The sequence below is a fragment of the Pinus tabuliformis genome, chromosome 9, assembly GCF_031772625.1.
Source record: "Pinus tabuliformis cultivar Carrire ecotype Pingquan chromosome 9, CPIR1, whole genome shotgun sequence".
NCBI lineage: Eukaryota > Viridiplantae > Streptophyta > Pinopsida > Pinales > Pinaceae > Pinus > Pinus tabuliformis.
The window spans coordinates 576,052,106-576,064,885 of record NC_142307.1 but is presented as its reverse complement, the minus strand read 5'-3'; the positions used below and the strand labels follow the sequence as shown (position 1 = coordinate 576,064,885).

The 12,780-nt window shown below is 32.3% G+C and overlaps 1 protein-coding gene across 1 annotated transcript; it reads left to right on the top strand.

The window, feature by feature from the left end:
* The first annotated feature begins 778 nt into the window (after positions 1–778).
* LOC149149862 (uncharacterized) lies at positions 779–2,452 on the top strand. The gene is made up of 3 exons (XM_089445407.1): positions 779–863; positions 1,005–1,086; positions 1,233–2,452. The coding sequence occupies exons 1-3, from the start codon at positions 780–782 to the stop codon at positions 1,466–1,468; spliced, it is 402 nt and encodes a 133-aa protein (XP_089301533.1). The 5' UTR covers position 779; the 3' UTR covers positions 1,469–2,452.
* Positions 2,453–12,780: the final 10,328 nt, after the last annotated feature.

Sequence of the window (12,780 nt, the reverse complement as noted above, 5' to 3'; positions counted from 1 at the left end):
TATTATTATTATTATTTCAAATAAAACTAGACTATTTATTTATGATCTTAGTGGTAGTAAAGAAATATGTTTTGTCTTTTACTAAATATCTCTAGATCTTAAACTGTTAACTTATTTCTTTAAACGCCGAGGGGGAGGAGTTGTCCAGAAAGTTATGGAAATTCCCATCATATTTAGAGAAAATCAGGATTTTTGTAAATCCAAGTTATAGTTGTTAAATTTCAAAGTTTTAGGTGTTTTAGAGGTTTTTGATGGTGTTGAATCCATTTCCACCATCAAAAACACATTCAAACACTGCCTCTACAAGATTTTTTGAATTTTTTTTCTCGGATTCCAGCCACTTTTGACCCGGGCAATTCCGCCTCAACAACTCCTTTCTTTAAATAATAAATGAACAAACTCTTAACTAAACAAAAACAATTAAAAATATATAAACTTAAACCTTTATACTATAACTTATTTCCTTCAATAATACACAAACAAACTCTTAACCAAACAAAAACAATTAAATATATATCTATATATAAACCTAAACCTTTTCCACCTCTATAAATAAAAAAACAGAAAGTTTTCTACTTATTCACTTCCTCTATATCCTCTATATGATATGGTGTCGAACATCTTTCACATCACATGATGTCCTCTCCCACACCCACCATTCAATTCCGATTCCGACGCGCCCACTAACGTCACACGGATGATATCATCGTCTTTATTGTGAGATCTATATACATTCATCAAAATAATGCAACTCAGCCTCTGATTTTCGTAGCTGCATAATGCTTTTCTTCGGTCATCAATGTTCACAAATGGCGCCAACGGGTCAGCTTCTGCGCTCCGCCGAAGCTTTAACAATGCCGGGGGTAAGCCCCATTTCTGCAATTACCCTCTAATTTATTGCACTCTGTCATTCCCTTTTAATACCAGATATGAACTCAGCTATCTGGGTCACGCTAAAGTCTGATATTTACTGATATTGTCTCAAACATCACATTACTTCGCAGGTTCAGGTGATTGTTCTGAGTGCTAATATGCGTTGCCTACAGTGCCGTGACAGGGTCTCCAAAGTGCTCTCCAAAATAGACAGTACGTTGATTATTCATCACATTCTGCACAGTGACATTAACTTTTGCAATGAAACGATTAATGAAACAATATTTCAGCGCTTTTGTGTTCATTTTCGTATTATCATTTCCTAAGTCTGTTCATAATTTTATTGTGATGATGGGCAGATTTGCTGGAATACGTGGTAGACGCGAGGCAGAAGAAGGTAACAGTGAGAGGGCGTGTGTGTCCCAAGAAGAGAATGGATCGAATGGCCAACGACAAGAAGAGAAACGCCATCGAATTTCAGACGTCTGAACGATACCCTACTGATGTACGACAGCAATACTGCAGCAGCACGCCGAAGAAATCAATTAAGAACGTTATTGACAGGGCCTGCTGTTTTCATTGTGCGCCGTCTTAGCTGCCTCAGCGTGTTGTTGATCTGTAGTTACCTTTGCTTATTACTATTATTCGTAATTAACCGGACAACTCCTCTGTCTCCTTCTGTCATTTTGTCGTGGGCGAGTTTTATACATTACCCAAAATGACATGCTTTCTGACCGAACATACAAATGTTGAAGATTCTGAACAGATAATCTCTCTCATTATAATGTTTGGGAATAGTCTGGCCAGGCTTCCAGCGGTGTTTAAGCCGGCGTTGGGTACAAGTGCATAAATTCGGTGTATATGCAAAGGAAGGAGTACATCTTTGAAGAGACTTCTCCCAATCTTAATTTGACTGCACTTCGCATCGTCACTCACTTTCAACAGATAGGCACCTGGTCCATTGGTCTATTGTTCTAGTTGAATTGTGAAATATTTTTCCAATTTGTTTTTCTGATAGGAGCTTCTGCCCGTGGACGATGCGGATGTGGTGTCTCTTTTCATATCAATTTGGTTTTGTCTTATCAATTCAGGTGTGGTGTCTTTCTTCATGTCAATTTAGGTGGTTTGCCGGTTTGGGAGATAACAGTAGAGCAAAAATGCTCGCCTTATGAGGTGCCTTACAAGTCGCTGTAGAGCAGAAATGCTCGTCTTATGGGGTGCATTACAAGTCACTGTAGAGCAGAAATGCTCACCGGGGTGCCTTACAGGTGGTTCTATGGCTCGGTGTTGATTGTAAGTGGTTCTATGGCTCAATGTTGATTGCATTTTGGTTGTTGGCGATTCCCTTTCAACCCCTTCCAGATACCCTCATTTTTCAATTGGATGCAGCGGATTTTGGGCTAAAGCCTCTCTTCTTGGAAATCTTCTCCCACATGTCTTTTCTAAGCAAAATTGAGAAGCAGATGCTATTATTGTAGATGCACACTTCCAAGCTTTGCTCTCTTGACTTGATGGTGTAAAAACTGAAGGAATTGAGATGCTAGCTTGGGGACCAAACAGATAAATTTATAGACAAGCTTCCATAAAACTTCTGATGGCTATGTGTCAGGTGTTACACAGATCAAGGTAGAGAACTCCAGATGGAGTAATGGACCACTTCAGTAGCTTCCAATAATAAATTTATTAACTGCAGTTGATTTCTTTAACTTAAGGAAATTACTGCAGTTGGTTTCCATAAATTAAGGAAAAACTGTAGTTTAAATTCCATAATTGTAAGCAGCAATTGTTCAAAAAATTAATGGAACTTAACAGATGCATTTTCGGAGTGCTCTGTCCCTTCTACCTGGGCAGATTCATTATGAACTGTTTTTTTTTTTAAGCAAATGCGTTTTCCAAGGGTGCTCTGTCCCTTCTGCCTGGGCAGATTCATTATGAACTGTGTTTTGAAGGGATTTCCTTTTGTCTGGTTTTTTTGGTTAATCTCTTCTAGTTCCCTTTGGTTTACTTTTGTTTTGCAGGTCCCTGGCGCTTTTCTTTTCTAAGTTCTTTTTCAATTATATTTCATTTTCTAATTCTCTGTATTATGTCTCCTTAAACTAGACTCAGCTCTTTCATCTCCCTGTTCATACTCTGTTTCCATATATATATAGCCACAAGGTGGCATTCATGACATTACTATGGCTAATTTAGCCTTGCATTATGGATATTCTCAGAATGGTTGCGTTCATGACATTACTATGGCGAATTTAGCTTTGCATTATGGATATTCTCAACATGAGTATTTGCTGTCTAATATTGAACCAGATCTTCGGCAATGTATAACCTTCCTTATTGATGAAAATGTTACATTTTTTTCTCCTGAAAGAAATGCAAAGGAAGCATTGCTGAAAGACGGTTTGTAAATGGAAAATGTTGAAATATAGTTTGCATGGCTCAAATTATGATTCTGACTATGGAAATTCATCTGAAAACAAAATGAAATTTAGATCAAATGACTACAAAATCCACCAGTATAGCTTTATTCCACGGTGCATAAGGCTGCCATGCCAGGTATTCTTTTTGGTTTGTTTGATAAATATCAGCAATAATACTAGAGAGAGGAATATTAAATTGCGAGAAAGAGACATGTGACTTAATAATATTTTTTAAGATATGTAAAGATTAAACACTTTACGAATGAAAAATAAAATGTGTAGGTATACAATAGTGAATGATAAAATATATTGCTAAGAAATTTTATTTTATTTTCTTGAATTTTTTATTATTAAACTGTATTACAAAAAGTAAAGTCAACTTAATCCAAGTGAGTTCTAACCTTTTATATTGAGAGTGATGTGTTTTGAAGTTCCAACTTGGAATAAGATTTATCATTTGCAACCTGAAAATGTGAAGTGTTTTATTTTAGTTTATAGAAATATATTTATTTAATAATATGTTATGGTAAAATATTTATTAAATATATAAAACAATTATTAAATTTATTGTATATTACAATCAATTATATATATATATATATATATATATATTTGATTACATGTGACTTAATAATATTTTTTAAGATATGTAAAGATTAAACACTTTACGAATGAAAAATTAAAATGTGTAGGTATACAATAGTGAATGATAAAATATATTGCTAAGAAATTTTATTTTATTTTCTTGAATTTTTTATTATTAAACTGTATTACAAAAAGTAAAGTCAACTTAATCCAAGTGACTTCTAACCTTTTATATTGAGAGTGATGTGTTTTGAAGTTCCAACTTGGAATAAGATTTATCATTTGCAACCTGAAAATGTGAAGTGTTTTTATTTTAGTTTATAGAAATATATTTATTTAATAATATGTTATGGTAAAATATTTATTAAATATATAAAACAATTATTAAATTTATTGTATATTACAATCAATTATATATATATATATATATATATTTATTTATTTATTTATTAATCAATAATTTTAATAATAAATCAATTATATCCGCAAATATGTTTTTTTTTTTTGGAATAGAGTGTTTATAATTCAATATAATTATTAATAATTATTGTAGGATAGTAGATATTTAATGTTAATAGAATATTTTACATTATTTTTAATAGTATGTATAGATAAATGGCTAAGATGTATTTCCAAATTAGTTATAATATTTTCTTTATTAATTAAATTTATTAATTAGAAAAAATTCATATGAACAAGTATGTTATGAAATGTGTTATGGTTTTTTTGGCATGTGGTATTGATGAGCCATGATATTGACTCATGGTGTTATATCAGAGGCTCTTTATAATTTAAGAATCTCCATAATGTTAAGGTGAATCTCCATGATTAAAATCTTGTTATATGCTTTTTTAAATGATAATTATTTTTATTTTGAGGAATATAATATTTTGGTTATCAAAGTAAAATTAACAAGAATATACTAAAACAATACAAATTTATTAAAGTAATCTTGTATATTATTTGTGTTTTTTTATTTGTCAAAATCATTTATTAAATATAGGGGCCGCTCGAGCTAGAGGGGTAATCCATTGAAGAATACATTTTTGCTTAGGCACTAGGATTAACAACTAGCAACCAAGCGAACTTATGGGCACTATGGAAAGGTATTGATATTGCAAAGGAATATGGCTTCAAAAAAGTGTTGATCACAAGTGACTTAATGTTAGTAATCCACCAGGTTTTACAGGTGATGTGAAAGAATACAAAGAACTTCTCAGTTAGCTTCTCTATTACTCTTCTTTCGTTGCACTTCGAAAGCAACTTGTAATAAACATACACGGCAGACTCTCGTGGTGTCCAAGTCCAATTCATGGCCATTACTCCTTTGTGGCTACACTCTAAAAGCAACTTGTAATAAACATACACGCAAGCTCTCGTGATGTCCAAATCCAATTCATGCCAAGGAATGCATTGTGTGTGCAGATTGCATCCAGTAAATATGCAGACATATAAAATCTAGCAATGCATTATGTGTGTAGATCGCATCCAGTAAATATGCAAACATATAAAATCTAGCTTGCCCGCCCTTGGGAGGACTAAGGGCGTTAGACACATGGATCCGTAATCGCTGAGCCAACAAATTTAACCAATTGAATGGTTTACCGTTGTTCACAACCTGGTCCAATAAGAAATCCCACTCTTCAGAAAAAGTCTCAATGCTTTGTTAATCGTAGATTTTGCAACATAAGATGATCAACCACTGATAGGCCATCTCGAGAGATTTTGTCTTGTATGTGTTGTGGGTGTCTAACGAAATTTTTTTGGCTCTTTACCCAGCCTTTAAAAATCTCCTTGGTGCTCGAGTAGTTGGTCTTAGCACAAAAATACGAATCCATGAGCGATTCTGGCTCAGGAAAATGCTACGTGAGATGATAGTTTGCTGCCAGAAAAAAGCAAGCCTCCATCTGTCAATATTGCTAAGATTCATAGTCTTTGGATGTGTGTGAGACAATATGCAACTAATAATGGGAATGTCGAGTACCCGCATGCAACCCTGTGTAACCCCGACTTCTGGACATTAATGTAGACATGTTGGTCTTCAAGATCTTCTTTGAAGGTTCTTGTTGAGAAAATTTCATTCACCTTCTGCCATGTGAGATCTGATTCATTTTCTACAAACAGTTGAGTATCTGAGTATACTGGTAAGTAAATTGGTGTACTCCCAATTGCCTCTTCAGTGTTGCTCTCTGTGGTATCCTTTGAAGAAATTCTCTTGGGTGTCATGATAGCAGTAACTGATGAAGAGAAGTGCTCAACACTTGCAATGCCTCTGGAAGGAAAAATCACTCATGGAAGACATAATTGGCTTCAACAAATCAACTTTGAAAGCAAGATCAAGCAACCACATGCATTGACTAGGAAAATTGCACAATTATGGAAGTGAAAGGAGGGAGACTGGTTGTGGAAACTGTGCCTTGTGCAGTCTTAACAACCAATGATGTAGTTTAAGGTTAGAGAATGTGCAATGTGCAATTCAACCTAACACACTGTGGGAGAGATTGTGCATTTCACAGTCTTAGTGGCCAAGGTGGTAGGCACGATCCCTGAAACTACGCAATGTGCAAACGGTTCAGCCTATACTACGCATTACCCAGTCTCAGAGGCCAAGCTGAGAGTTTGAGCCTCAGATTTGCACAATGCCCACTACAATGCCCAGCTACACAAGGTGAAAACTGGCTAAGGGATGAGCAGATATGCCCATAGAGATGTTTGTTATTAAAACAAGAGTAACAACATTGTTATAAACTAATATTCTTAGCTTCTTAAATACTAATTTTAGAGTTGTTTGAAAAATGAGATTTAAAATAGTTCAACGTAATTTCAATTATATATAGGCCTCTCCTTATTGAATGTTAGCGAAGTAATCTTTCTTTTAATCCAAATATTTATTTTGTGGTCAAATGAAAGATGGTCTCTTCTCGGTAGTCTCATGTACACAAATGGATGGAATTTCAAATATTATTGCACCAAGAAGCACTCTACAACCCAGTATAGGGGTGATGTGTAGGTATAACATAAGAAAGTTTGTCAACCTTTCTACATTTTAGCTTAATATGTTAATTTATATTAATATGTATAACTTATAGTACCAGAAGGATTGGTAAACATTTATATGTGTGTTAAAATTAATGTAAAGCCCAATATGTGGGAGATATTATATTGTTCTTGAAAAAGTTAAAAGTAATGAAAATAAAAAAATTCAAATTGTTACATTGTAATTTTGTTTTTATTAATAGAAGTATGAATAATATTATTAACTTGTAAATAGAATTTGTTACAATATCATCAGCCAATACATGGTTCATCAATACAACATGCCCAAAGCCATCTCTCATTTCACAATGAAAATATTTTATTTGAATTTTGTAATTTAATTTTATAACATTTTTTTTATTAAATCTAAAAGAAAAAGATTATAATTAGTTTTGAAATATGTCTACACCCTCTATGACATTAAAATACAAGATATAAATATAGCTATAAATTAAGATCCATTTTACCATATAAATAAAAATAAAAATGTTGTTATCATATTTAAATTTCATTAATAAGCACATAAATACTTAATACATATAATATACCAAGACTTTTAAGAATGATATTCATGCATAGTTTACCATGGATATTATTAACCATACCATACCATGGCGCAATACAATGGTTCATCAGTACCACATGCTCAAAAACAATCTCTCATTTCACAATCAAAATAATACTTACAACATAACAAGATTTTTAACCATGGATATTCACCCTACTTTACCATGGATATTATTAATCATAACATACCATGGGTCAATACCATGGCTCCAAGATACCTCATGCCTTATATATATATATATATATATATATATATATATATATATATATATATATATCTATATATATATATAATTTTATTTTATTATATTTTTTGGCTGAGAGACACTCCATCCCAGTATGGAAGAGACATTGTAATGTCTTGTTATATTATGTTATCTAAACATTTTGACTTAGTGAAATTACATAAAATAATAATAATAATAATAGTAATAATAATAATTAAACCAGCCTAGATCCATCTTAACTAGGGATCTATCAAGTTCCTAAGGGGATTAAATCTCTCTATGTACAAACCTTTCTTCAAGTTTTACATTCATAGAAATGTTTGCACCTCCAGAAATTTGATCTCTCTCACACTTAATAGATGAGTTAAAATGGATCTAGACTCGTTTAACTTGTATCTCTAAATATATACTTACCTTCTCATATTTACCTAATACAATTATGAAATTAATATACAAATTATAAAACAAACAAATAATATAAAAATACATTAATCTATATAATTTATAAATAATTATATTAAAACAATTAATTAAAAAAACACATTTACTAATATAAATTTCATAAAACTTTCAAAATATCATCCATAATAAACTTTTAAAACTCTTCTATGAGAGTCATATCTAGTTTGAAAAGAGTTGATTCAATTAATCACTCAACATATTCCATGTCTTACTGTAGATGACCAAAATACTAGCCTCCTCTAAGCTTTCACCCTGGAAGAAATGGAGAAAGCTTTAATGGAAATGCTAAAAGGAAAGTCTCTTAGACCAACTAGGTTAAGTTTAGATATTTTCCGGGACTATTGGCTAATAATGAAACATCAATTATGGAGCTTGTTAAGGACTTATATAGATACTTTCATGTTCTCCCTGTCCTCAATTCCACCTTTCTTGCTCTAGTCATGAAAGAAGTCATTATTGTAGACCCCGATAGCTTGAGATATATTGCACTTTGAAATTATGTCATCTATAAAATATTAACCATATTTATGTCCAACTATCTAAGACGTCTCCTCCGTAAAAAAGGATAGGTAGAGGGTTAGAAAATATTATATGACTTTATTCTTGAACATGAAATGATCCACACTTTGAAAACTGCCAAAAAATAATGCGTTCTCATCAAGTTGGATATATATACATCCTTCAACTTGAAGCTTAGCTAACAATATATTTGGTATAGGTAGAGGGTTAGAAAATATTATATGACTTTATTCTTGAACATGAAATGATCCACACTTTGAAAACTGCCAAAAAATAATGCGTTCTCATCAAGTTGGATATATATACATCCTTCAACTTGAAGCTTAGCTAACAATATATTTGGTATGTACTTTTGGTGTTTGGATTTTCAAAGCAATGGATTCATTAGATCCGCTCCCTAACTCTCATGTGAGACTTTCTCACTTTCTTATCGATCTAATAGGGTGACTCTCTATCTTCCTTTCTTTTCATTCTTATGATACAAAACCTTATTTGTTCCCTCAACCTAGCAATTGCTAATAATAGAATCTAAAGTCTCAGATTGCAAAGGGATTATATGGCATCCTCCCATAAATATTTTGTAGATGATACAATTCTTATGGGGATCCCAATGGTCAATGATGCCAATGCCTTCAAGAATGTCATATTTGATTTTGTGGTAGCATTGGGTATGTCAACCAAACATGATAAGTCCCATATGTTATTTTTAAATATTTTCCTTACTATCCAATTTAACATTTATAAATCCTTGGAATTGAGCTCAATTCCATCCAAATATTTAGAGAATCCTCTCGTGGAAAATTCCCTCCATAATGGAAGATGAAAAAGAAATTTGGAAACTTGAATTTTTTTCCCAACATGGAAGGTGTTGTAACATTTATTGGTTTTGATAAGATAGAATATTTGAAAAATATTAAGTTAGGATATGAACATAACAATAGTGACTAAAATGTTAGTTAAAGAAAATATCTTGATGATGATGTCCATATCAAAGAAAATGTTAGATTAGATGCTATAAAAAATCAAGGCAAAAATAAAATGTTAGGTTAGATGTCCTAAAAAATGAAGACAAAAAGAAAATGTTAGGTTAGAAAGAAAAGAAAACAAATAAATTCTGAAAGTGAGCAAGTCTAAATGCCACTACTATGTTTCTACAAAATAATGGTTAGGTGCAGCTTGTGTTAAATGCCACAACCCATGACAGTCAAATAGTTTAATCTTAACTGCTTCATGCTTTAAATTTGATGTTATAGTTAGAGAATAAAGATCTCGCCAAACTGTTTAATATTGGCATATCAGTAGTTAGGTAAAGAATAATAAGGTGCTCATTAGTTTAATGTGAGCCCTTGGAGGTTATAAGGGTGGATTTAGATAGTTTGTTTTTGTAAAATAAAAAGAAAAAAAGGGGTTTGCTAGCTTAAATGCACCCATTAAGTGAAGAAAAAAGATAAGATAAGCAAAAGGTAAGTAGAGAAAGTTTGCAGAAGTTTGATTATTCATTGGACTAAATGTACATTTATCATGTTTCACCATATGTTTTTATGTCCATGATTCAATTACACAAAGCAAATGAAGGACTATTTTACTAATTTCATCCTCATTCATTCCTGTCTTTACTAATTTCCCTTTTCCCCACGTTCATACATTAAAATCATTCAATTTCCATAAAAATCCCTTTTCCTAAGGTCAAAACCCTTTTTACCTGGGAAAAGTAAAAATCCCATGTAAAATTCCTTTTTCCATGTAAAATCCTTTTTTACATGAAAAACCCACAAAATATGTTTTACCCTAAGTATTATGTATATATGAAAAGCAAATAATCCCATGATAAAGCATTATACTTAGTATTTTCGCCTTTCCACCTATAATTCCCTTTTTCGCTCATATTGCTTATATTTTCCCTTTTCCACCTAAATACACCCTTTTCGCGTGTATTTTCACTTTTCCGCTCATATTTTTATATTAACACTAACTTAAGTATTAAACCGCCAAAATCCTTTTTCTGTATATTATTGACTCCTTTAATAAAATATCCCGAAAACCCTTAGTTTTATAATAAAACTATATTTTAATATCGCATCGCAATATTGTCGCATCGCAACCCTGTCATATGCATGCTCCTTTCCCCTATTGCGATATGCGATCAACAAAGCACCCAGAACCGACCAAATATATATTATAATCTATACCCATATTGCATCCGCCCCTCATCACAAGTCTCGCTAATAGCATAAACCTCTGCCAGTTGCGATCTCCGATTGCGATTGGGACCCAGACTCGATCACATATCATATATCATTTATTCCCACGTCGCGTCCAGCGCCTATCGTATTCCTTGCGATGGGCCGTCCTCTACTAAACACTGATTGCGATATGCGATTAGCCCAGACCCGATATTATATACACCCGCATTCAAAAAAGTTCAAGTCTACCATATGCATTTTGCAAAGAATTTCTTTCTTAAATCATTTTATATCACTTAAATGAAGAAATAACTAAAACTTCGTTTAACCATAAAAACACCACTAAACTAGGTTTTAAGCCATAGTACAACCATTACCGCCATATTTAATCGTTCGTACCCTCCGTACTACTCCTTCGCTCCACTACCATACGATCTAATCCATCTAAATCCAATGACCCTCAGCTTTTTTGGGTACATTTTCTGTACGGGCATTACCCACCCGAAAAGTGGTTTTCTATTGACTTCCCTTGCCACGTGTCAAGCTTAGATAATTTCGGGTGACCCTTCCCAAAACCGCCGGCGCTTCACAAGCGGTGCGATGAAAATGCCTTCTGCAAAATGACAAAATAACCATTGTTCACTTCGCGTCTTATTTCAAAAGGAAAATTGTTTTTCTCATTTAAATGCCAAAATGACCATTTTTCTCTGTTTTGCTTGTTTTACACAGCGAAGTCTCCATAAGCCTCTGCAACCACATAAACAATCATTTTACCTTCCAATATGCTATGGACTCCTTCCAATAGCCATTCAAGCTCAAAAAGCCATTGATGTCCTCCTCTGTCACCTCTATTTTTCTTAATAATTTCTGTGTTTTGCAAGTAAAGCTTTTGTTCTAGGCTTACAAAGAAAAAGCTTGCGCACAGTTTGAAGACAAATATGAAGACCATATTAGTTTACTTTACCATGTGACACAAATCTAGAGGGATTTACTGTTGAAAAATGCAGTAAGCATAGTAAAGGTGAAAATGCATAGTAAAGGTTACTCAACATGGTTAAAGGATATTTATAGAGTTTAAAGAGTATTTATAGAGTTTAGAAAGTTTTCCAACTTATGATTGTTCTGTTTTGCAATCTGGAAAGGATATTTATAGAGTTTAAAGAGTATTTATAGAGTTTAGAAAGTTTTCCAACTTATGATTGTTCTGTTTTACAATAATCACATTTTTGTTGTCTTCTACTCGCCACTATTTTTTGTCTATATCACTGTGTACTACTTTATAGCAGCACTTTGCTAAAGTATTAATATAACCCAAAGGATTAATTACTTCAACTCTACATCTGTCTTCATTCATTGGTCTTCCAAAAATTTAAACCAAAAACCTCAAAACAATTATTTTAGATGCTCTGGCATTTGTAGCTGACCTACTACTATCTCAGAGAAACAACAAAAGGCCAACTAACTTTAATGAATTCTATTCTAGAAGCAATGCTCATGTATCTTTTTTTAAACGTCCATATTAAACATGAAAGGAATTACACATTTATTTTACATTGAAATATAGAAAACACTTTCTTTCAAAATATATATATATAATTTTAATTTTAATTTATATAGAAAATATTTTCAATATATATATATATAACTTATATTTATATTTAATATTAAAATATATTTTTATAATTTATTTTTCAAATACTATACATTAATTTCAAATTAAACAAGAAAAGAAGGATGCATCTTACTTATTCTACTGTAAAAACACAATTCAATATAATAATTTTAAATTTAATAACATAAAAAAAAAAAGTAAATACTTATAATTCTCGGAAAAAAGATTGACAACCATAACAATGACCTTATTCTTATCCAGTGTACTGACCACCTCATCCTTATCCTTCACGCTGGTCACAT

What these genes read in the sequence shown, in the direction of transcription:
- LOC149149862 (XM_089445407.1), top strand. Translation starts at nt 780, where the DNA reads ATGCTTTTCTTCGGTCATCAATGTTCACAAATGGCGCCAACGGGTCAG. An exon ending in AAGCTTTAACAATGCCGGGG is followed by an intron (nt 864 to 1,004) that starts GTAAGCCCCATT and finishes ATTACTTCGCAG; the next exon opens with GTTCAGGTGATTGTTCTGAG. An exon ending in AGTGCTCTCCAAAATAGACA is followed by an intron (nt 1,087 to 1,232) that starts GTACGTTGATTA and finishes GATGATGGGCAG; the next exon opens with ATTTGCTGGAATACGTGGTA.